The 27,831-nt window shown below is 32.1% G+C and overlaps 1 protein-coding gene across 1 annotated transcript; it reads left to right on the plus strand.

The window, feature by feature from the left end:
* On the plus strand, window positions 1–27,718 carry LOC126851983 (dual specificity protein phosphatase 10-like). The gene is made up of 4 exons (XM_050596404.1): window positions 1–497; window positions 3,933–4,850; window positions 20,518–20,922; window positions 22,877–27,718. Exons 1-4 carry the CDS (start codon window positions 491–493, stop codon window positions 23,236–23,238), a joined length of 1,692 nt encoding a protein of 563 aa, XP_050452361.1. The 5' UTR covers window positions 1–490; the 3' UTR covers window positions 23,239–27,718.
* Window positions 27,719–27,831: the final 113 nt, after the last annotated feature.

The raw sequence follows: 27,831 nt of genomic DNA on the forward strand, positions 1-27,831 counted from the left end.
CCGTCGTCGTTGTCGTCGTCGTCATTCGCGTATCGCGCCGCGCTTAGCCTGGCTTCTCCTTCTCCCCCTCAGTCTTCGCTCGCCGGCCGTTGGCAGAGGATCTAGCATCGATCGCGGCTCTCGCGATTGTAGATCTTCCGTGTTCGTACATCGCGCGCAATTTTTGCCATTCCCATGGGAAGCATGTTGCTGCGACGTGAGCATCGCGGGGTCCCTCGGGCCCACGCGATCGCGCTCTCTTGAGACCCGTGACGTCATCCCGATGGTCCATCTCCTCATCCAACATCCTTCTCTTCCTGATCCTTTCCTATCCGATCCTCGTAAGGTCGCTCTTATGGATGGGATATCGCGTCGGGAGTGCGTAACGTCGGGCTTCTACATATAACGCTCTTCGAGCTTTTTCGTTTCTCGAGAAGTGTAAGTCGAAAAATTGGGCCACCGTTGGATTTCTAAAACGGCTGACCGGACTTTTCGGTTCCTGGACATGTAGATGCAAGGTGTGTGTATATAATCATATGGAATGCACGGGATTTTCAATTCTCTGGGGATTTCAAATATATCAAGATTCTATCGAAATATTGCTTTCAATTTTTAGAGTCTTATTGTTAGACATATAAATTGAAAAACGTTAAAATAATTGATCTCTATTGTATTTTTACAGAGATGTAAATAAAATATTCTATCAAATATTTTCTACAAAAATATCAATTTCTGTAAATATCATTCGAAATTTTGTAATAAAGACTTTTTTTATATTTTAAAGTACAATTCGACGCTTTTTCAATTTCGTTAAGCTTTGGATCTTTGGATTTTTTTTTTTTTTTTAATGTGTCTATTTATAAAGTACGTAGATAGCGATAGAACTTCTTATACATTGAAATATTCAATTTTTAAATGTATGTTAATCATATCATTTATTCATATATTATATCATGTATAAATTTTGTAGAAATTAATTGACTTTTTAGTAAAATTTTTAGATATGTTCTCCGTGGAACATAATGCTAATATGGGAATTTTTTATATGTTTAGATTTAATGATTTGACATCTGAATTCTCCGGAATTTTCGAATCTTTAAATGTTTAATCGAAGCAACTATTTTATTCGTTTGCAGATGTACTGGATATTTTAATTAATTGCTTTAATCAATTGCTATCGTATGTAGATTAGGAATGTAATCGTGATATGTAAATGAAATCTAATTGAAATGCTTGGCCCTCAATTTTTTATATCCATGAATGCTTAAATTAATAGTAGGATATGCTTGAAGCATATTTTTAAATGAATTAATTTTTTAATTGATGATTTTTATATTCATTGAAAATATACAATTGGATCAAGATTGAAGCGAGATTTTAAGTTATTATAAAATAATAAATAAAGATTTATGAAAATTTATAATAAAAAATTTTTTAGAGATTTCTTTAAACGTTCTCGACAAGTTTGTACATTTTCTGTTATTTTACTATAATTCACACACACACACACACACACGCACGTATTTTGATGCAATTCAAAATATTTGATATAAAAACTTAGATTATGCTTGAAGATTGAAATGAGATGGACACGATGAAATTAACTCGGAGAAATTATCGTTTTTTTTTTTCGAGTGAATGAAAGCACGCAGAGTATTCCGTATATGATGGCAGGTGTTGGTGCTACACCTGTTCGCAGGTTGAATGTCTTGGTCAGGTTACGAATAGTGATAGTCCGAAACTAATGCCTAAATTATCTTAATTTTAGTCAGCATAGCAATACATTATTTCACTTACATCGCAATTTATCTACTAAAACTATCGGGTTAGTTCTCAATGACGGATTCCGATAAATGTGTGAAGCAATTTTTCTTGAATATAAACGTTTATTTTTCCATTATTTTTCACGATTTTTTAATCTTCACAATTTAATACTACTATAATAGTAATAAAGTTTCAATTATTCTATAAACGCTATCGATGTAAAATATATCCAAAATAAACTAAAAGGACAATGAAACATAACAAAATTTTAATACTTAAAACTTGTCTCTTTAAAATTTTCTATGAAATTCTTTAACTTTTGCTGAGCAAAAAACAATGAATTTATGAAAAAATCCTCGATAAATTGTAAAGTGTTATCTAAGAAATGTCTATATATAAAATAATTTATATTTTTAATTTATTTTCTCTTAGACTAAAGCTTAAAATTAATTGAAAATGATTAATGATATTCAGTTACAAATTTTAAATTTGAAAGTTTAATTCATAGTTTCTTATTTTTTTATATGAAATATATAACACTTTAATTATATAAATTCTGGTTTAAATGTTTTTTTGTCAAAAGAACATGTCTCATGTAACAAATATTTTTTTTTACATTTGTATTTTAATACAATTATTATCGAACAATTTTGTATGTGCGTTTCTGAAAAAAAAAAATAACGTAATGATATCAAGTCTTTTTTCTTGGAAAGTTTCCATATGTTGATTTTATGTAAATTAATATTTTTGCTATTGACTTTTTGCAAGTAAACGTTGCTTTAGCAACTTTCTCGAACTGTTTGATAATGCCTATTTAAACGACCACATTCGTAAGAGATATCGACAGATTGCGAGGGTATCGGGCCCATCGCTAGCCACGAGGTCCCACTTGCCGCTCGAAGCGTCGAATTCCACAACGTTTACTCATTCGAAAGAACGAACTCTCGAAGACTTCTCGGGGCCGGAGAGAAACTTCGATGGCGGAAGAGAAGTGGGAGAGTGGTCGGACGGGAGAGAGAGAGAGAGAGAGAGAGGGGTGGGGGGGGGAGGGAAGGGAGACAGAGTAACTAACCGATGGTCTAATCGGCCGTTGATTCTAACCGAGTATTATTTAGTTTGATCTAATTTAAACGGCTTTTCTCATAATTCAACGAGAATTATATTTTTCAAATAAATTAAAACAAAAATTTAGACAAACACGAAAAGATGAAATTAAAAAATTACAATCTAATTTACGAATCTAAAACTTAATATTCATATTTTAGTTGATGCAGTTTTAATATTTTATGAGATTATAAAGAAATGCGAAAGTAAGTAAATCTGAATCCTAGAATTTTTAGGAATCTAAGATGGAGCAATACGCGGATACTATAGACGCGACGTTATTTATAAAAATATACAAATCACATGCTAGCAAATCCCGGGTATATCACGTAATTTCTAAGTTAGTACATCGTCGCTTACAACAGATCTTTCGTAATGCTCGGGACATTGGTAGTCGTCCAACTGCCAAATTAGAATTGTAACTAAAAGAATAAAATAACGTCAAGAATTGAGAATTCAAAGACATGACAATCTGTGCTGTGTTTTTGAAATATAAAAAAAAAACATTTTAAAATATGCAAAAATATTTTTAGTAAAATATAAAAATTCTTAAAGTGCAGGATATTTTGAAAACTAATATTTCATTAAACTGAGTCAATCATGGACTTGATAACAATTTATCAAATTAATTTAAACTACTGTTCTTGTTTTAATTTAAAATAGAAATAATTGCAAATATGGGAAGAAGAAATATTCAATAAAATTTAATATAAATTTAGTATAAAAATTAAATAAAAAAATATATAATGAAGAAATAAAACATTTTTGTAATATTTTTTTATTTGATTTAATTTGATTTTGAAATAATAATCATGAGAGATCAAATATCTTTTTTAGATTACTTAAAAAGTTATTTAAAATTTGTTTTCTTTTTATTCATTATTTCATTATTCTGTTAACGTTTTCGCAAATAAGCGTATTTTAAATTTGGTAATATATGAAAAACAATCGCAAATGGCGAATTGCAAGAAATATGAGATACATGCGAGTAAGAATGCGCGAATAAGGAGTTTCTGTTGTATTAACTGATGTAAGGAAAAAGTTTGATAACAATTGCTGACGTATCGCAATTAATGATGTTTCAGCGTCGACCGCAGGACCGTGCCACGACGTGAGCATCACCGACGTGAACTCCAACCATCATCATCACCATCATCATCATCATCCCGAACATAATCAGCACGACCATCGGCCTCAAGACCGAATTCCATCCTCCTCCTCGATGTCTACCTTGCTATGCTGCGAGCCAGTATCGGCTGGCCGGCCTCGGGCCAATCTGAAACTCGTGCTGAATCGCAGCCTGAGTGAGCCAGGACCGAGTCCTTGTGCCTTCCCAGCCTCGCCAACCGTTTCACCGATCGCCACCTCTGTCGTTAATAACAACACTAGTAATCCTACTGTACCCTCGATTATTATCGACGAAGAAACGAACGGCGACGACGACAACGACGTCCATCGCCGTAGCTTCCACCACCTCCACTATCACCACCATCATCATCATCACCATCTTCACCATCTACACCATCATCAGCACTTGTCGATAACCACGAAGCGTTGCAAACTGGAGACCGCTAGTCTGCCCAATAGTCCCTGTGCGGAAAACGGCACCCTTCATCGTCAGCTGGTGCTGAGCAAGACCCGCGTCGTCACTTCCGGCAATCTCGCTCAGCGTCTCGCGCGTCTCGATCGACCCTCCGCCGTTCCGCCGGTGATTCTGGACTGCAGACCGTTTATATTATATAATGTCAATCATATACGCGGCGCTATCAACGTCAACTGCTCGGATCGTTTCAACCGACGCAGACTCCAACTGGGGAAAGCTACTCTTGCCGATCTCGCAACTGCTCGCGAGGGCAAAGAACTGCTCAGGAGGAGACAGTTCAAAGAAGTTATAGTGTACGACGACTGTACCGATGACCTGGAGCATTTGCCCGTTCAACATCCATTGTTTTTGGTACTCGCCGCTCTTGTGGATGACGATCGGGAACCCGCTCTGCTGATCGGTAAGTATTCTTCAGTTTTTCTTGATTGTGTGGCTGGTATTCCGATTACAAAGAGTGACTGTATTGTGAAGTTCTCAACTCTTTATTATAAAGATATTGGATTTGTGCAGCGATAAATCATAAATTTTATTCTCTTTCATTTCTTATAAACGTTAAATTAAATTACACATTGAGATATAATCTTTAGTAATATTTCAAAATCATGCATTAATGCTTAAGAATTAAAAAGAACGATAAACTATTTCTTTTTATTTATAAAAAGTATAAAATTTGATATATAAATTATCAAATTATAATTATTAATTTTTATTCGAAAGCACGCTCCACAAGATGAAAGATTCCAATTGAAAAATTCGATTCGTAGTATACGTCAGATAGATTGTTATCGCTATATTTGCTATGGTTTAAATATAGTTTTTGTCATATACTCTGATGGCCAGATGTGCTCTTTGTTATCGAATATAATACAACTGATAGTGACAAGATAATGATATAGAAGATATCAGATCCACAACAGCAATGCATCTTACAAGACAAATTTTAAAGTAGATAGTGTAAGGTGAATTGTTACTTGAAAATATACGGAAACTTAGAAACTCTCAAGTTTCTGTGTAAATAATTCTTCAAATACGCTCGAGATGAATGCAAGAAGATCTAAAAACATATTTTCAGACATTCAAAAATAGCTACAGAAATATAAAAAGTGAGAATAATTAACAAAATTATATCTTTAATTTTGCAATGTTTTGAAAATTTGAATGTGAATATTAAGCTTAGACATTTAAACTTTAAGATTAATATTCTTCAATCTTCTTTCTTAAATCATTGGATTTTTAAATATTTTAATATTGGATTTTATCACTTTTTATACATTGAGTATTTTCGTATTTGAAAGAGAGAGAATTTGAAACTTATCAATTTAAAAAAATTTTAAATAGATACAAAATGAATATGTTGAAGGCATGCATATTTTTAAAAGTACACAATTTATAAGAATAATATTAATAGTTTTTAAAAACAAAAAAAATTAAACAAAATTATTGTGTAAAATTTATTAATACAATAGTATATATTTATACAATAATTAATACAATATCAAGAAATTAATATAAAGAAATTTAATAGATAAAGAAACGTTATAAATTACCCAAAAATTTCGAAATTTATTAATACGACGCAGCTCCCTTTCTTTCTTCTTTTCTTTCTCTTTTATCGACACCAAGTCTATAAATTTAGGATAAACTCACGATGATCTTTTCACATGAAAAACTATTAGTAATTAATCTTCGCCAGTCTGTCCTTGCTGATTTTTTTCTTGTAGCGCAGAATTTATTTACAAAAGCGAAAAGACCATGAAACAGAGCGAACTGTTTGTCGTCTATCCGGTCCTCTACGTAGGAGTGGGTCTCTGGTTTTCGGAAATAACGATGATGCGAGCGCGATATTTCTGCCGGCCGCCAATCGCGCGTCGAAACTTTTACGCCGAAATCATTCCCTCTTGCTATTATTTTTGTCGCTCATTATACGCTAATAATTTCCCGCATTTTTTCATATGTTTTTTTCAGATTATAATTTGTTTTTTATCATCCTGTAGCGATTGTCAGTTTTACATTTTTATCTTAATCTTTCTCTTCGCTTTTGGTAAATTTTGATTTATTAAAGAATGACTGAATGATTAAACTGAAATAAAAGGAAAGAATAGTAAAAAAATTTCTGTTTAAAAATAAGATTTAGCATTGAAACAGGATATATATATTTTAAGTATGATTCCTACTGAAAGGAATATAATAATTTTTATTTATTTTATGTATTTAAAAAATTTTTTTATTAATATATATCACAATCAATAATATAGAATAAATTTAAATTTGGAATTAATCTTTTTTTAAGAAAATCTTTGATGGATGCAAGGGACTATCACAAATTAAAATTAAAAGAAAAATATTTATTTCAAATTTTGTTTCTTTTTTTTGTTTATTTAATTTATATATTTTTTTTTCATGAAAACAATAGCAGCATAATTTCATTTTAGATTATGCATGCTTCTGACGTAAAGACCTGTTTACTCGGGAGAATTTAAGAATGACGCAGGCAGCTTTTCGTATAGTTCGAATAGGTACAATCAAATGAATAAATCAAATATATTAAATTCAAATAAAGCACATTTAAAGAACATTGCATTCCTTTATATAGAAAATCTTAATAGATATTTGAAATCGCCTTTACTAATTGATATAAAAATATCACTTAATGATATTAAAAATTGAATGGGGAACAATAAATAGAATGTTTATCTTAATAGAATTTTAGATTTATAAATATTTTCGATTACCGCTTTTAATCTGAAAAATTGGAGCATTATGCGAGAGAAGGTAATGATTTTACTGAATGTGTTCTTATAAAATTCCACGTAAATCCCGCGACATAACATATGGCAGTTGGGAGATAATTCGAAGGAATCAAGGAAGAAAGCGCAGACGACGACCCGTTCGAACGTTTGACGGCGACGAAGACGACGACGACGACGACGACGACGACGACGACGACGACGACGACATCGTACGAAGGCGAAAGGTGGGGATCTATTCATAGGAGTGACTCACGTCGGAGATGACGCCGCGAATAGTCGGACAGATTTTGTGCGCCGCGATCTGCGCTTTCGCTGTATTTTCGCAAAGCTACGCACGGGAGATGAATTATAGCGAATTAAACGGAAGATTTGTCTAGAATTTACATGCCATAACCGCGTCAAATTAAATATTAATCGCGTTTAATATGGCCGTATAATTTTCAATTTGATATAAGGTCGATTGCGATAACGATATCACAATAATACTCCAGGCAATAAAATTTTTAAAAGAAATATATTACGTAAAAATATGAAATATATTATGCAGAAATTACATTATATAAAATAAAAGATGTAAAAATGTAAAAATTTCAGAATCTAATAATTTTTATGGCTTAAACTCTTATATTTTTAAAAATCTATAAATGTTTAATTTATTGGAATAAATCTATTATTTCTCACATTTATTTATATTTAGAAGAAAATTATAAATATAAATAAATATAAAAATTTGTATATATTACTAATATAATTAGGAAATTATAGATTTAAGATATAATAATAAAATTATTTAATAAATTTAATAATAAAAATTTAATATTAAAATTATTTAATAAATCTAAAGATATAAAATTTAAGAAAAAATGGGAGCAATAATAATAATATCTAAAATATAATAAATTTCATCTTAAAATCAGATATTTTTTTTTTTTTTTAATCAGCAATAAACGTAACGTCACTTTTGTGTGATATCAATTTGTCTTGGCTAGTTACATTATATAATTAGTAACGATTCGCGGCCGCCTATAAACAACGAGACCAAAGCATCGCGTGGCTCGTTTTGGCGAGGCTAATGCGTGCGTCTGGTCTCCCGGTCGGTCCCGATCGCATTTTTCTCAGACGACAACGACGACGACGTTGAAAGCATGAGTCACCGTGTATATCGACCCTACGGCATGTTTACGCTGGCTAAGCGCACGAACAGCCATATGTCAAAATCACGATTGCATAACGTATCCCCCGCGTTGTTACTGACATGGCGTTTTCACTCTCTTTCGGGATATTTAGATATGAATCAGTTGCGCGGATTATAAGATTTTCCTATCAGCGCGACCTTACCTCTTACAGGTGCGCCAATTTCCTCGCTCCGATATAATTTACTTTCGTTTGAAAAAAAATCATAAAGATTGAAAGAATCAGCTGAGACATTCTGTCAGTCTGTAAAACTACGCGTATTATTGAAAAAACTACGTTTTAATTTTAAAAGTGAGGGCAGACAGTTTCCCGTAATTTATAAAAATTTTATTTTTATTAAATTATTAATCACAAGAAGCTAGTTATTTAGTACAGTATATTATTATTTAATAACATCAAAGCAAAATTTACAGATAACACTTATATATTCAGTCTAGTGTACGTTTCAATTATTTCGCAGCTCTATCTTTGTACTTAGATACTAGAAATAACTTTAAATACTGCATCGTGTGTATAACTTGAATTTCAAAGAGTCTAATAGTAAATAGGCTTTTCTAAAATTTCTAAAATTAGATGCACATACGTTATTTGCAACGTTATTTTTAAACAAGAAAGAGAATATAGATGCAAGATAATAAGAGAACGACGATTGCAAAAATTTATAAATAATGTTGATAATAAAAAATAATAAACTAATAATATAATAATATGGCATGTGTGTATATTACATAATTTATTATTATATTACATAAATAATAAAATATAGAAAATGGCGATTAATAAAATAATGATAAAATTTTATACAATTATAAGATTTAATATTAACATGCTCGTACATTATACGAGAGAGCAAACGTTTTGGAACGTTTAGAGTCAATAAATGAAGCCGAACTTGAAGCTTAATGAATTAGTCATCGCTCTCCAAAGCCCGGGGGTTGCTGTATTTTTTCCATTGTACGCTTTTTCATCCCCCTTCCATTTAAGGGTGCGATGAGGAGGTAGTCTAATCGAGGGGGAGCGTGCGCTTCAGAACAACGTACAACGCATCTGGATCAGCTGTCGATGACGATTATTACATATGAGTCATCCGATACACAGCTCGCTTTAAAATGTATCAATGACTAACGCGTCCAGCTCACAATCGTTCCAGCCCCCGCCCTCTTGTCCCCTTACCCTTCGGGTCCTTTTGTGCCGTACCGGCGTGATTCAAGTACTAGTACGATCGTGATGAAGGATCTAAAAATACGGGGTATCTGATGACTTAGCTTTGCTTCGTAACTGCTCATAATCTTGTTTCCACGATATGAACAAAAATCTCACTAAATATATAGGATATATTTCGTTATCGATGACACAGACTGAACGGTAACCCAGAAACAAGATAATTTTATAAAAGTGACAAGTCAAAATTTAAAGAATTTTTTTACACGAAATTTTATTTTCGAAAGAATTTAATTTGAAAATGCTGATATAACTTTCAAACTTATATATGTTTTATGACAGTGTAAGAATTAATTTCAATTTATTTCAATAGCCACTATCTGAATATGGATAAAAGTACAATTCTATTTAAAAAAAATTCTGTTTCATAAATATATAAATTTATATTAATATTTTGTTAGGCTTTGTTAAAATATTTCAAATTTAGATCGCAAATTAATTAATTTTATTTAATTATATTTAATTTTATTTAATTATACGAGCTTAAAAAGAAAATGACGAAAAATATACTATATTAATCTTCTGATTTTTCAAACTGTTTCCTTGAAAGAACAAAGTAAAAAAATTTTATTCTTGTTTAATTATCTTATTTCTTCATACATTATAGAATCATCACTTTCTCGATTGAATCATCTTATATCTATTTGCATACAAGTGAACGGCGGCTGAAATAAAGTTCTAGCGTTACAAAACCGATGCACATCCGCATACTCTTTGCTGGGAAGTGTAAACGGTATATTGATGGTTAATGATATGACACGTGTCATAGAGCACTACATTGTTTGCTGGTTTACGTTTCACTGACGCGTAACCTGCTAGCTTATTGTGAAACGAAAAATAAAATCTTTAAGCTATGACACAGAATAAACTAAGTACATCTAAAGATTATAAAGACAGAAAAATTTAAAATTATAAATATATTATTATTAATTGTGTAAAAATTTTTAATTTAAGATCTGTCTTTATCTTTACCTGCTTATTTTTACCTACTTATTTATGAATATTTATTTAAATATTTAATTATTTAATTATTTATTATATTTATATTTAATAAAATTTAATAAAAATTTTATTATATATTTATTTATATATAATTATTTATTATTTAAGTAAATATCCATAAATAAACAGGTCTAAACTTAAAAGACAAAACCATGAAAATAAAAAAATAAAAATAAAGTTATAATGTGAGCAATGAATTTCATCGATCGATGAGATCAGTTCGTTACTGTTTATATTTCTCTGTATGTTATATGGTGAGCTTTAAAAATCCATAAAAATTACACACACATACACGAAAGAATAATATATTTCTAATTTAACATGAAAAAAATAGATTAAACGTCATGAAGATTCTCTCATCAAATTGAAGCAATTTCAGTCTCTGTCGAATTTCGGTAAAGTCAAACATAGCAAATTCCGCACTAACCTGTTAGACGTGTATTCGACACCATCGACATTGTAATGCGGTGCAACTATCGTCGGACACGAAGTGTTAATCGACCATCACGAGCAACACATTCCGACATTCGGTCATTGACTCGGATTCCCTCTGAAAATATCGGATGCGGGAGGAGGAGGAGGAGGAGGAGGAGGTGGTGGGGGAGGAAGGGATACAGCAAGCTACTGAGAAAAAGAAAGAGAGAGATAGAGATAGAAAAGAAAGAAATGAGGGTCGTGCGGGGTTATTAGCGTGAGATGAATCAGCGCGGACGCCACGCGGACAAGACAAAACGAGCGACCGTACGTCCTTCGAACTCGTCGGAATTTCCTTGAGACTGGACGAGAGTGAGCGAACGAGCGAGCGTGCTATGTCGTGCTATGGTTTTCTACTACGCTTCACTCAGATGAGTCAGTCGGTCGGCATGATTCCGCGGGTTATTCGTGGCGGGAACGGAGACAGCGTGTAGCGATCCCCGCGTACGTCTGTCGGCCTAAAATAAGGCCCGCGACCGAATCCGCGGATGGATCAACGTCATCTCCGCCAGGTTGGATTCATCCTTAAAACACGCATCTTTCCAGCCAATCGCGATTTGACACCGTTAATATACTGATGTTAGTTAGATTGTGGAAAATGTAAAAATTTTTTCATCATTTTTCACGATAACATTATTAGCATTAGATTACAATCGCCATGATTGCTTTTGATTGATCGTTTTTTTTTGGTCTATATTATAGCTAAGTCTATAGAAAGTTTATTAAAGATATCTCTCTTGGTAAACGAAAGATTAATTAATCTCTCATCGAGAGTTACAATATTTAAAAGAATGTAAAAAAAAAATAGATGCTAATAGCAATATTATCTTCGTCATAAATAATTCCGGTTTTATTGTCTTAGCATATATATTTGATGATCACTCAATGACGTCAGATTCATGGCAATTGCGATTCTTGAAAGCAGAGTATTTCCCGAATTTGGACGACTGTTATTGTAAACATTTATGCGCTCGTTCTTAGTCATAGTAATCGTTAGGATTTTAAATCGATATCTGGTGACGATATTCATTATTTACGTCATTTTCAAAATTTATAGAAAAATATACTGCAATAAATTCAGGACTTATCATAACAGGAAAATAACAACGTATAACAACGATTGTGTTATTTTAAAATTAATTAGTGAAGAAATTATTTGTAAGAATTAAAATTTAAAATTTAATACCTTCAAAAAAAAGGAACATAAAATATATATATATATATATATATATATATATATATATATATATATATATTAATTAGGAAATTTTATATACAAAAAACACAGACAAAATTTATACTTTTAAATTCTCTTTATAAAAATTTAAAAATTATAGAGTTTTGAAAAAAATTAAAAGTGCAGTCTGAATGCTTTTATATAAATATATATTTTATTTAATGGATATTTTATTTATTTTGATTAGACAAATATTTTTCATTTAGACTTTTGTTCACAATCAGTAGGAAACATAGCATGATCTTGGTTACCCGCACTTCCTTTTATCTATGCATTCCTTGATCATCTTGGTTTTGTTCTAAAAGGAAGTAAAACCAAGATATTAACGAATGCACAGATAGATAAAAACTTCCACGTTTATGAAAACTTATAAATTAAGAAACTTATAAATTAAAAAATATAAATTGATTAGATAAATAGCAATAGTAGCTTATTAGGTATAACACTTATATTTGTGATAGAAAAATTCTTTGCAGCAACTCTACAGCGTAATGCGTAATGCAATTCCAAATATTACTTTGATCTTTCGATTCTTTGAAAATATGAGATGTATGAGAAACAAACAACTCGTTCGATAAATCTCGCTAAATAAAAAAAAAAAAAAATTACGTTTTAAATGATTTTTTTTTTTAAAGTCAGTAAAGAGATTATTTAAAATAGCGATTTCTATTGACTCACAATGCAGTATTGAACTCTCTTATATAAAAAAAAAAATCAATGATTTCTTGCTTCTAACATAATCCGATATGGCTACAATGAGGAGCTTTAACAATAGTGTGCTTTTATATATCATCCAGCGGTGTCATAGTGGCGGAAAGGGTGAGGATCAATGTCGTTCGAAAGATAGTTAGCGACTCCCTTGATTGAACGCAGACGATACGGCAATCGGTATCTCAGGGTCGTGCTCCGACAGTGAGTCATACTTAACCGCATCAGGCGTCGATATCAACGACATTTACGAGCGTATGTTCAACACGCGTCCTTCTATCGGTCATCGAATGACGCGCGATTGAAAACGTTCGGAGGGGGAGAGTAAAGAGGGACGTGTTGGAAAGAACCGATTCGAAGTCATCTTTCGATTCCCGGGAAGATGGCTTAATCTTCTCTGCCGTGATTTAAGACCACGTGTCTTCGCGCTGCAAAAAAAAAAAAAAGAAAAACATGCATTTATTATCGTATTAACGCGTTGTACGTTTTAACGTGTCCTTGTACATTCGCTAATTACTTTACTCATACGCTTTCAACGTACAATATTGACACTTTATTGCGCATTTACATTGATGTATCTAATTTGAATTTATATTTTTTATACATGGACATTGATGCGTTTTTAATTGTGTCGTTAGCTTTGGAAAATATGTCGAATATAATTGATAAAAATTTGAGAATAGTCAAGAGAAAATTCCGTTTTGTCAATCATAGGCATTCAAATCATCCCCGAGTCTCTTCTGAGTCATTTGCATATAGAAATACTCGACCTCTTTACTCGTTAATTAAGTCTTCCGACATGATTACATAATAATTTGCAATTGAAAAATGCGTTGCTCGACAAATCGGTAGCTGAGAAACTGAAGAATTCTTGTCATCACGATTGTGAACTATATACGTTTGTCATATTGTAAATAGAATTTTGAGTAAACAAGATATATATGAATTAATAGTATGATTCATATATCATAAGCCTTTTTTTTATTTGTATTTGTGTAAATACTGCACAGATTTTTTTATCTTTAGGGCAATACATGTCATTCTGATTATATAATACATTGACATTCGTTTTGCATTCGCGTTAATCACGAAAACAAATCCGCAAATTGTCTTTGGTTTATTAAAGTCGCAGGTTACATTTTTTTATCACACTCATTATACTTATGGATAAAAATTTTGTAATAGATATTTATTCTCAGAAAAAAATTAGAAGATTTCTATGTATGTCAAAATATTTGAAAATTAAAGATTTTAACGTGTAAAAGAACGAGAGGTTTAACTTTAATAATTTGCAAATTTAAATTAAACTTGTGAAAAATCGCTTTATATCGTAATATTAAAAATTTGTTTTGAACAAAAAATATGAGATAAAAAATTTATTAGGAAAAGAAAAGCACAGAATCTTGGCATGAAGTTTCTTGGTAATAGAATTGCATCGTTATCGTATATTTTCCGGCTCTTGTTAAACTGTCTAGGCATCTGGAGATGCATAAGCATCTGAACTTATGAAGGACGAAAACATTCTAAGAATTCAAGTATCCTAGGTTTATCACTTTCTAAAAATGCAACAGCTTAAAAATATTAAAAACTGTAAAAAAAAAAAAAATCCATGGGTTTATAAATTGAAGAATTTTTGTGTGTGAATTAATTATGATTCTCTTTCTCTTCTTATTAATAAGAAAAATGAATCAGATGTGTAACTAAGAAAGAATTTCAAAGAGATTCAAATTCAAGAATCTATATATATACCGTGTGTCACTTGTACGAAATGTGCATGCCGGAACACTATAAATTCTGCGCTGGAGCTGCACAACGTCACGTGCGTACATACGCAATGACGCGATCTCAAAGATCCTTGATCGTATTGATCGTGATCTAGTGCCGCGGAAGACCTTGAGATCGCGATAGAAAGAAAAAAAAAAAACAAAATGACGTTTCGTCGTAGGCATAATAAACGTTTCGCTCTAAGTGATTAGTCATTGGAAGAAATTTCCACATGTGTAGATCTTTCAATGTTTAAACCTTTAGATCATTCATTCCTGGAGTCTGAATCCGCAAGTTTAATCAGAATTATCTGATTCAATTTAATAATTAGTTTTATATATTGAGAGATCTTTAATTAAAATAAAAACTTAGTTTAATAATTTATAATAGCAGAAAAAGACATAGAGGAAGAGAGAGAGGGAGAGGGGGAAAGAGATATTTATAAAATACGAGAATTAAAACATTAAAAGCTTTAAAAGTTTTATTTTTCTTATTCTTAAAATTTAAATTACTATTTAAAATACTTAATAAATTTACAAAATTACATTATTATATTATTACATAATTATTTTTCTTTAAAAAAATAATGTTTTTGCGAAATGCGAGATGACCAAAAGTAACACGCACAATATCGCGATGCAAGGAGGCCACCCGGTATATCCGTGCATGAAAGAGTCATCTGGCTGCATCGCCACGGCGCGTAAAGAAACGTACGCGCTCGAGTCGCGTCGCATACGTTCGGCAATGTTCGGCCGCGATTCACTAACGTCAGCCGCAACTACGGCGACGGCCGACCAATCGGCGCGTCGTAGGATGACTCATCCACGGCTAGGGGCCTCATGTAAACTCTCTCGTGCCGTTCAGCCCGCAGTCTCCCGCCAACCGTGGCACGATTTGTATCTTTCGTTCGTGCGACAAGGAAGGATCACGAGCAGTTCGCCAAAAGCGCTCGCTCGCGAAGTCTTCGAATTATATTGCTCCTATAAATAGCTTTCGGGACTTCTTGTTTTCTTTGAATTTTTGTGTCAAATGGTGAGGTGAAACGACTGTCACGCGGAGGGATCTGTATTGCGGGATTAATTTTAAACATGAGAATCAGAAAGGACGCACCTTGTCTCGTGCTCCGATTGGCGCCGTACGAGAATCTCGAGTCTTGGGGTAAGCTGGATAGAGATTCCTTTCACAGCTTTTCTCGTTATTTCTTGACAGATTTCTTTGCCAGTTTTTTCACGTGTATTTCACACGCGTTTTAAGTACACGTGACATTACTGCGTCGACTGATCGAAATCTTTCGGATAGGAAGGGGGAAAGGGCAGGGGGGGGGGAGAGACGAAAATAAACAAAATAATGTCAATGATGAATAATTTGTAGAATTATTGATTGAATTAATTTTCAATATTTCCATCGTACTACATTACGTTGTATTTTTATTTGTCCCCACTTGTTGCTATGATTGTTGTTAATTGATTACTATTTTGGTTTCGTATTTCTGAATCATCGTTTCGATGACGTCATGGTTGACCTAGAGAAATATAGATATTATTTTCTCTCTCTTTCGCGCGCTCATTTTATAATATAAAAAGATGTATTAGTTAGAGCTACCAGATATTCTATAGGACAAAAAGATACGATGTAGATCTTAAAAAAGAATGAGGTATAACAATGAGATATTTCGAGTGCGCACATGCGTATAATGCTTATGTATATATATTTATAGAGCAAAGAGCTCTCAGTTAAAATTTTATTTGAATTTTAAAGTTTATAGATCATATGTGAATCACGCGCGATAATTCGGAAAAATTTTCATATCTCCGTCTTGAATAAATAAATCTTTGGATTTTTAGATATGTCTAAGGTTTTTAAAAATATGGAGAATAATTTGTTTTTAGAAAGATTTACATCTCACAAAACGTTTATATATATATATATATATATATATATATATATATATAAAAGCTTTTAAAGAAATCTTTTATATATCTACAAACACAAAACCGTCACATATTTTTTTCTAATTATTTGTTATCTTTAACGAATTACAGAAGTGGGTTTTCCTTAAGGAAACTTTGATGACACAGTCGTATTACGAACATTAAAAATATGTGTGTGAGAAAAGCTTTATCAAAATAAATTATATAAATTAAAAAACGAACATACATAAGTCTTAATTCGGAAAATTTAAATAATTCACATATATATATATATATATATATATATATATATATATACATATAGAACTGATTTTTCTCTAAATTTTAGTATGAAAAAATCGCGAAGATATAACTTACCCTTAATCTGTAAACATGCCTATAGACATAATGCATATCAATAAAAAAAAAATTTAATGCATATTAATATAAAAATTAATATAAAATAGTTTTTAATTTATATTAATCTAAAGAATAGTTTTTAAGGAATTATTTTAGAAACTTTTTAACAAAAATTTTAATACTGATCATTATTTTATTAAAAGAAGGAGCGCATCTCCTTTGTTTATAAAAAATAGTGATATTCGCCGTTTTACAAAGACAATATATAGTTTTTATCATATTTATTGTTATATTTATTATTATGTATGATTTGCTATATATGGCATTAATTGATTTATTTTATTTTGTTATTTTTTATGTAAAATATCCTAAAATTATTTTAATGATGAATTTTTTAAGATTAAATCATTTGCAGCTTCGAAAATTTGATAGAAAAAGATTATTTTCATAAATTTTTAATTTAATGATTATTATTCTAACATTGAATCAATCGTTATTTTTTTTTTTTTAATTGCTTTTAATATTGGTAATATTTTTCTCTTACGATCATGTTTTTGGTTGTTCTATTTTATACAAATACTTGAGTCCATAATTTCATTGTTTTCATACAAATCCACGGTGCCTGATGAAATTCTTTTTTTTTTATATGATTATAAATATAATAATAAAAATCATTATACATATATCAGAGCAGAATCTTGGAGGCTCCAAGCTGCAAATATTCTCGACATGCCGCTGTTTCGAATTCTTGCTTAAAGACATGATGTTTGAGTAACAGGATTTTCATCGGGTGCGACGACCGTTGCGAGATTTTCACGTAAACGCACCACCGTTCGATTACTATACCGACCTAAATCAAGTGACTCACATATACGGCTTTGCCATAATGATTATGCGATTCTCGCGACATCGCTTCAATGTTTCATCCTAGATTCGAGGCGATTCAAGTTTATGTATTTAAACCGTTGATTTACAATAATATATCTCTCTTACGTTAAATTTTTTATTTTTATGACAACAATTATTAACATTTAATTTAATTTACGAATATATACACATATAATTAATTAATATATACAATTAATTTAGTAAATATATATGTTATACATTTAAAGTTAACATTAATTTACATTATCAGTAGGTAAGAATATATTCAAGAAACGTGGGATTTGTAAAATAAAATCAAGATTTTATATATGATATCATTAAAATATTATTGCATAAAATAATTTTTAATATATTATTATAAATCTTATCTACTGATCGCTTATTAAAATCCAAAGTAGATTAAAAGTTGTGAAAATAAACTTTATGGAACAATTAAATATCGTATTTTGTATATCAAATAATTGTGATAGATTTACAATGATTACAATCTGTAAGAAATATAGTCTACATATGAAAGACATGCCAATTGAATTTATGATGTCGAATTGTCTTCGAAAAAATTGTCTTTGATTTATGAAATATTATAATTTGATCTATGAAATATTTATAATTTTATACGGAATGAAAATTACAATATATCAAGAATATGCAATGTTAATAACGTGCGATACAGATCTGTATGTCATACAAAATAGATCTATGGAAACTAGATCAATGTGGAAGAGCTATGGAAAAAATTTATCGAAACTATATCTATAGCCTTTTAAATTATTATTTCACAGGATATTTTTTTCATTAGAAATTCTATTCATATGTATACTGTAACGATCTTAATTTAAAATCGTGAAATCGGAAAGGTGCCAACATTGGAATAATGATTGGCGACGACAGTTTGGGGTTGGTGGCCGCTCCGCGAGAGCCAACCTGGCAAAGGGGGTACGGGACGGGAGGAGGGATAACGGAGTGAGTCATCGTTGAGCCAGGCCAGGCCTTAGCAGCCGCAGGTCAGGAGAGGAAGACACTTTTAGCCCACATTTCTTCCTCGCCTTCTCTCTCCTTTTCGCGTTCTTGGCGTTCCTTTATTTTTATCCACCGTCGTTTATTCTCAGTCCGTTTCTCCCTTTCTACTCACTTTTTCCACGCCGTCGTCTTATCCCACCCCTTATCCGTATCTTGGATAGCAAGCTTGAGATATAGATGACGGTATCATCCTCTGAAATTCCTCTTAGATCCCGCATCTGCGACGCTTATAATTGATGTTTTTAAAGCTCGCTGAAAAAAAGAATACAGAAGTCTAATTGGCCAATATATCTTTATATCATAAGCAATAATTATGACTTATGTTTTTTTTATATATTTTTATATATTTTTTTCTTATATATTTTTCTTATATATTCTATATTTTAAATCAAAAATTGTTTCAAAGATCTTTCCAAAAGTTTTCTATTTTCTCTCTTTCGTAATCTTCTGATATTCTTTCGAGATTTAAAATTTATATTCAAATTAAATTGTTTGATTCGTGAATCTGGTTTTTATTGTTAGATTCGGAATACTTGAATTTTTAGATTTAAAATTTTTGAAATTTCAAGTTTCTAAAATACTTGAATCTCTCTTAGATTTAAGATCTGAATATGATGAAAATCTATGAATTTGTGAAACTATTATCGTTACCATTAATTATTTAATTATAGGTGAGATAATCGTTTTATACGTGCTTTATAATTTGATAAACTAGGAACATTAATTTATTTAATTGACGTGTTAAGAATTTCTCAACTTATATGTAGAATAATTTAGAGAATTATCATATTTTCTTTTTTAAGTATATAAATGAATGATTGAACTAAAATGTCAATAGTTGACACAAAATTATGTCAAGCTCATGACGCAAAATGAGATTAATAAAGATAAAGAAAGAGATATTATTTTCCTGATATTTAAAAAATAAATATTAAAAAACTATCTATGTTTTTACACTAAAACATTATAAACGACGAGACTCTCTCAATAGCGATTTATGATATTTACATATTTACAAATAGAAGGTGGATTCATTGTGCCAGTTATATTTATTTCGAAATATACGGTATATATATATATATATATATATATATATATGTATACATTGAGTTAATAAATAAACTCTCTCAATGTTTTTCACAGTAATTCTAATAAATATAGAATCGTGACCGATCACGTGCTCAACGTTAGTGATATGTAGACACTCTATATATACGTATATGTATTTATATATATTTGTTATTACATATATATATATATATATATATATATATATATATAAGAGCGTTTACGAAAGCAAATATGTCTGGCTTTGTCTAATTTTTACGATGTGAATAATTTGACAATAAAATTATTTATAAAGACAAGCTATTCTTGTGCGAGTTATATTAATAAAATATTTTTCCGTATACTCTCTACATAAGCCTTTAACAATAAGAAAAATAAAAACTTCAACCGATTTAAAAAGAGAAATCACTCGTCATCTCATTAAAAAAAAATTAACCTGTTGAACTAATCATGGACGATTATCTGTTTCAGGTGGACATAGGGAGTTTCACAGGCGGCATCGAGAACTATGCGAAGATACACTTTTGCCGAACGGCACCGCCATCGATACCTCGACGACGACGACGGTAAGCGGTTGCACGAGTCCCGGACCGGGTTGTCCCGTGCTAAGCGTCTCCGGTCCACCCACCCCGCAGCCAGCCGACATCGACAGCCACCCGGCATCCCGCGTGTTACCGTTCCTTTATCTCGGTAACGGTCGGGACGCCGCCGATCTGCAGCTACTGCGTGCCCTCGGTGTCACCCGAGTGCTAAACGTCACCTCACAATTGCCCGGTTACCACGAGGAACGGGGTATCACGTACAGGCAGATACCCGCCTCGGACTCTGGTCATCAGAACCTGAAACAATACTTCGAGGAAGCGTTCGACTTTATCGGTGAGTCTGGCGAGATTTGTTGTATTTATTAATAGTTATTTGAACAAACTATTTTTTTTTACTCGGGATTAATTTTGAGTGTAAAACTGCCGTCTTTCTGTTAAAGATTTTTTTTACTCACTGTAGAAAATATTTTATTCGAAAAATAAATTCTTTGTTCAAAATTCACGCAAAGAATATTATCGGAAATTGCCTCGTGTATGTAATTATATAATAATATAATAATTCAGAAAGAGTATATTGACGCGCCAATGTCAGATTGTCAGTTCGCGGATCCACGTGATCGTCGATTAAGCGTGATTTTCCACGATTACGTCGGTGGTAGATTTCCTGCTGTTCTTCTTCCGGTCGTGTTCATTCCGTTATTTCGCTGCAAGTATTAACGGGCCCGTAAACGGAAACAGGGTGTAACCAGGCGTTTCCGGTGAACCATTGAACCAGAGCGCCAGAAGACCAGAAGAACCTTTCATTCATGAAAGCATGAGTCATGCGCGCGCATCCGTGAAACGTAAGAGACCTACCTCTCCCTTTGCCCCTTGACCCTGCGTCCTCACTCCTTTATCCTTGACGTCGATTTCTCTTCTCGCTTGTTTATGCGTGTGCGCATTTGGGATGAAACGGGTGAGGGAAGGGGGAAGGAAGGACTTTATGCGTAGAAGGGAAGCAGTCGTGCGTGGCGATTGAAAGGGCTCGAAAAAGGTAGATGCGAAAGAACAAGGGAGAAAGGAAGATGGGTCTCCCTCCGAGCGTGCAACTGGTGGAATGCCGGTTGAATAAACGGATTCTGCACCCTTGGCATCCGATCTTGGCGAAGGTTTATTCCGGAAAAATTCTTTCCCTCACTATTGTGATTTAACTTCGAATTCAAGAATGCCTAAATATTTCAAATTCAATAATGCCTAAGCCATATAACTATCTTTTTTTTTTATTTGTTAGAAGCTTTTTGTATATAATTAAATTTTCATAAACATTTAATTTTCCGTTAAAATTTTTTTTTTATATTATTTTTTTATATTATAAATAAAATAGAACAAATGATGTATTGTCTTATAAATATCAGAAGTAATCGAATAGCTGAAGATCGTTTATTAATCCGTATTAACATCAAATAATAACTATATTTTGAAAAAATCAATTAGAGATATTCATAAATATTTACATGCTTCTCCCGTATATATGCACATTCTCGGTATGTGTATGTGAAATATTTTTTGATTATAATTGATTTTTAAAAATTCATATTATTATAAAGGACTAATATAATTTTTAAACATACTGTATTGGAATTTTTAATGGAAAAAAAAAATCGAACGATTTATCGCGTGCAGTCGAATTCTTTCGTAATGCGACGTCAGCATAGTCTGCATAGGATCCGGGCGATGCAGTGACTCACTGGCGATACGATAGCGTCCCCCATATATTGCATAATCGAGTCGGTTGTTCGAGTTTCACGACTGCTTCGTTTCAGCGTTTACGAGCTCGACTCATTTCTATTTTTCATAAGCACGCGTTGAAGTCGATTTCGCGAGTCTTGAAAACTTTTTTTAAATTTTAAAGAATTTCGAATAAAACATAAACGAACAGCATATTTTTAGCATTGCAATAGACCTGCAAATGCACCTGGAATCTAGAATCAGAATATTTTTAATCACAATATGATTTGTTCGAATAATTATTTATTACTTTATTTATTCATAATAAATTATTTTGCTTATTATTATTTATTAACTTAAAAAATGAAAATTGAAATATTATCATCATAATTTTTGCAAAATTGCTTTAATTATTATAATTTTTTTTTTTTATGTCAAATAATTTCTTCTATTTTTTTGTCCCACAAAATTCCTAAGTTTTTGCGAAATTCTATTTAAAAAGATCTATGCGATAATCAACATAATAAGAAATATATTCGTCGAATACATTGATCATCGTGCAATTCGTCTTGGTGTTTCAGAGGAAGCGCGGAAAGCCGGAAGTAGCGTGTTGGTGCACTGTCAAGCCGGCGTATCGCGCAGCGCGACGATTGCGATCGCCTACATAATGCGGCACAAGGGCCTGTCGATGGTGGAGGCGTACAAGCTGGTGAAGAACACGCGTCCAATCATCAGCCCAAATCTGAATTTCATGGGTCAGCTATTGGAACTCGAGCAGGGCCTGCGGGCGTCCGGTGACGTCGTCAACTCTGCGCCAGAAGATTCCGCGACAACGACGACGACGACGGCGTCAACGACGACAACGACGAGTAGCTGTCATCAGTGCAGGTGGAGTCATCAGCCTAATAATGAAGAGGTGGTCACATCCGGTTGTAGCGTTTGAGACCGGGACCTTCTTTCCGTATCTTCTTTTTTTTCGATCCTTTTCGAGAATACCGATCGAATCGTCGAAGCCGGCATCGGAGCATCGCAAACGTGCGGTAAACATATCCCGAGATATCATCGAGAGCGAATGTCGACGTTCTTCCTGTGCCTCTTCGTGACAAATGGCCCGGATGATTACTAATTCCCGGGATTGGATGGTCGATCGTTTAAAGATATCAATCGCGGCTGTAAAAAGAATTGTGCGACAATGGAGCCTGCGATCGTTTTTGAAATTATGGAGATTTTGATTTTTCAATATTTGGATTATGTGTCGTATTTTTTATCCAAGGCTTTCTGGCCTAAAAAATATTCGCCCTTCGCATCTTTAGTTTTTAGAATGAAGATGTTCTTAGATTCTCAGATTCCGTGTCTTCGAAACGACCATCCAGTTAAAAGGTAAGCTGCCAACTTGACAGATCAACTTATTAAGGGACTTGAAGGAAATGTATGAAGAAGATATGTCACACTCTTATGACAAATAACTTATTTCTATAAATAGATGCATTGTTCTCCATGTATTGAAATACTACATCTCGTATCACATATTAAAATTAGTCTGTACACTCCATATGCGACAATAAATCACTTTGACACCAGTCGAGCAGCTTTAGCTGGATAAGCTTATTACGAATGTGACATACCTTCTCTTCACGCTTGTATCTAAAGAAAAAAATAATAGAAAGGGATTTTTTACTTCGGAGAGGCGCAAAATGGTAGGGAGCGTATTCCGTATCAGAGGAACTTGAGCACGCTCTTTTTTTTACTTCGACAACGAACACCAACGCGTCGCGATTATTTATTTTCAGATAATGTTCAATCGCGGTAAACATTACTTGTACTTACGATATACAGTGTTCCCTAATACGCCTGGTCAAGTCAATGGAGAGGCAAGTAAAACATGTGGAGTGCTCGTTAACGAGCTTCTCATTAAATAAGCGGTCAAGTGTTGTCGTCCGACATTGTTTATGCAAGAGGAAGCGAGGGAGGAGGATACGATGTTGACGGAAGTGACTGTTTAAATGATTAATTATAGGCAGCTTGAAATATCGAGGAAGACTCGGAACTAAATATTGATACATAATATGTTAGTTTTAAAAAAAGACTAAGGAATAATATTGATCATTAGGTCCACGATTATTGTATCACAATTGAAATATAATTTAACGTTAAGCACAATACATTGGCATGTGCTAATATAAAAAAAAATAGCAATATATATTTTTTATCCGTAATGTATTGGTTTTGCGACATCCTGTTTAAAACAGTTTAAAGATACAAGATATATTATCTCATATAAAACATAAGTTTAAATCGATGTAACACTCACAAACAAGTAAATGAATCAAAATTTATTAAATCCTTTTATTTATTAAATATTTTTTTCTATCAACAACGCGATATCAACTTACAATAGGTAAAAATCACGCTTGCCTCTCAATTGACCTTCTTCATATCAGGCATAAACTTTTGCTAGAAAAATTATCCTCAGCATGGAGAAGATAGTTGTCTAATCAACATGTATGGGGTGTCACGAGAAAAAAAATGAGGTTCTAGTTTTTAGACTAATAAAGTTACTTTTGCAACGATGTGTCATCTTAAATATTTTTTATTTTAATCTGTTTTTGCGTTATACATTTTCTTTTGTTCAGTTAATGTGGGAATAGTAACAACTTAATTAATTTCAATGTTAACCGTGGAAGTAAATATTAAGCATGACAGATTGTATTTTCGTAGAAATTTAATTTACTAATATTTTGACGTAAAACTATACGCACAATATTACATATTCTTATAATATTAGAACTGTTTTAATTCACGTTTTATTTCAAATATGAATAAATAAAAAATTAACTATTTTGTATTATTTTCAAAATATTGCCTTTAAAATTAAATATATTTAATAAATAATGAAATATATAAATGAAGAAGGAAAATTTTCTTTGAAGACGTAATAATTCTTTATTACTACTACCTCGTCCATAAATATTTGCTTATGTGATATTGTAGAGACATATGAAATTGCAAAATCTTAACAAAATTGCAGCAACATTGTGCGATGTAAGTGCAATACTTATACAATCATTGAATGCTGCAATTTTTTTTAATACTGAATTAAAAATTTTTTTTTGTATTTCTCAAAGACATGATGATAAGAATTTCAATTAGAAAATGAGACCCAATAAATAAATACAATTGATTAAAAAGAAAAAACATCCTTCTCCAACCCCCCCTCTCTTAAAATCCCGCAATAATATTATCCAGAATGTAAAGAAAGTTGCGATTCTGTAAGTAACCGATACTATATGAGTGATATAACGTACACATTTTTTCTCGAGGCACCCTTACATCAAGATCAAGTAAAACGGAATGTTAATTTAATGGCGAATTACTAAGAAGTCTCTATGGAAGGAAAAAAATGTTCATTAAATGAAATAAAAATGATTGTCAATAATTTAAGTTAATATATATCAAAACAAATGCAAAAGTGATAGTGAGAGAAAAAGAAAGAGAGCGCGTAAATGACGAGAAAGGAGAGCAAAGATATAATAAAGTGAATCGATCGAGACCATTAATCGAGAGCGGAAATTCGCCTGTTTTGCGTCTATATTTCGATTGCAACGCGGTTAATATTTGATAAAAAATATATTATAATATATCGTTCACTGAAAATAGCTTAGTTCGTTAAGCTCCCTTAGCATTTAAGGATCTGGTTGAGATCCAACCATCGTGATCTAGTCGTTTGTTGGGATGATGATACGTACGATGTAACTGAAACGATACGAAGATGCTCTGTAATCTACGGAATAAGTGTAATGGTCAGAAATACTAAATCATATAATTATTAGATAAGATACAAAGAGATGATGGAAGAAAAAAATTGACGCGCTGAACTTTCCGACTTATCCTTTAAAAGGAATAGTGAAATTCAAGGGAATAAATTTACTGTGCCATGTAACAGCACAATCTCGCGGTTCGACCAATGAAAAAAAAAATCTTAACGTCGCAAAGGCGCCTTGTTAACGATTTAATTATATTATCGACAATAACTTTTTGTGGAGAAGCTATCGTGAATCGCGAGAGGAGAGTTGCGAACGACGGGGAAGTAGAGGGAGAAAGAACCAAGTTCCTTATAGAAATTTCGTCGAAGAATTCTACGACGAATTCTCGATTAATTGAAGAATTTTCAAAGAACGGTACATATCAGTGAAGCGTTGCCTTGCGATAAACGACGAGAGAACTGATAAATAGTCGTAGAAGCGTACGGTATAGACAATTAAACGATTTAAACAATTAGTTACCTTGCCAGCGATCGGGAGTAGAGAAAAAAAGATGGAAATGGGGGTTGATAGAAATGTAGAGTACCTGTTGCATCACACAAAATTTGTACGTATTTTATCAAGACAATGGCAATAATAGCTAATACAACGACTTGCGATAAATCATGGCATTTTTCATTAATCAAATGATAATCTAAATGGCTAGAATTAATCAGTCGTTTACTTTTGAATTTTTGAAACATGCTTTATTTCTTGCGATTTGTAGTGTTGAATAAAATTCAGATTTTTAATGAAAGAAAGATAAAGTGCGTCACATTTTCGCTTAACTTATTCCCTTATCTGTTTAGTAAGCTTAAACAATATAATTTCTTTTGAATCGCGAGTTCTTCATGTCGATCCGATTAAACTTCCAATGTGTGTGTGTTTTACACATCTAAAATTTTATATTATATATATCTTAATCTTATTATGTTATTAAAAATAATTTTTTCAATGCAATTGACATTTTTTTTTATAATTATCGTTAATCGAAATTGTACTCTTTCCTAAAGAATTTTTACTCTTATTCTTAAAAATTATCATTTAATATCAGTCCTGAAAATAGTCTTTTACGATTAGATAATAATACACTCGCATGTGTAAGCAATTTGGTGATTATTTATTGCACGTCGTCGTATTTTTTATTGTTAACGTGTGTGTGTGCGTGCGAAGGGTATCGCTTGCCCTTTCGAGATGTTTGCGCTTTTTAGAGATATCTTCTTACGAATTAATCGATATATCTTTCTTTAAGCGCGACAAAGTATTTTAACAAAGTTTTATACAACGTTTTGAAAAATTACATTAAAATCTTATAAATCGAATTTCCGCGGCTTTTCAGCGGAATAAGTTGCGACAAACAAATCTTGGCAGAATCAAAGCGTACATTTCGAAAAAATAAAAGCAAAGGGCGAACGTATAAAAAAAAAAAAACAGGAAGGATTTTGGAGGAAAGAGAGAAAGACCCTAAATGTATGATCGGATCCCAACGATTTGTAATGTACAGCTACGTAGCGATTAGAAAATATTAGCGTAAAGATGTAACTATATTGCGTATGTGCGTGCAAGTATTGTATTATATTAAAAAATTTATTTAGTTATTTTATGAATAAAAATGCAAACACACTTTGTCGATTCATCTTGGGAGCTGTTTCAGCCTCATATTTTCGCGAATTTTATTCTATACCAAATTAAAAGGGATTGTTTTGAAAATAATTTTGAATACTTTTAACATTATG

Source organism: Cataglyphis hispanica, chromosome 9 (genome assembly GCF_021464435.1).
Source record: "Cataglyphis hispanica isolate Lineage 1 chromosome 9, ULB_Chis1_1.0, whole genome shotgun sequence".
NCBI classification, from domain to species: Eukaryota; Metazoa; Arthropoda; class Insecta; order Hymenoptera; family Formicidae; genus Cataglyphis; species Cataglyphis hispanica.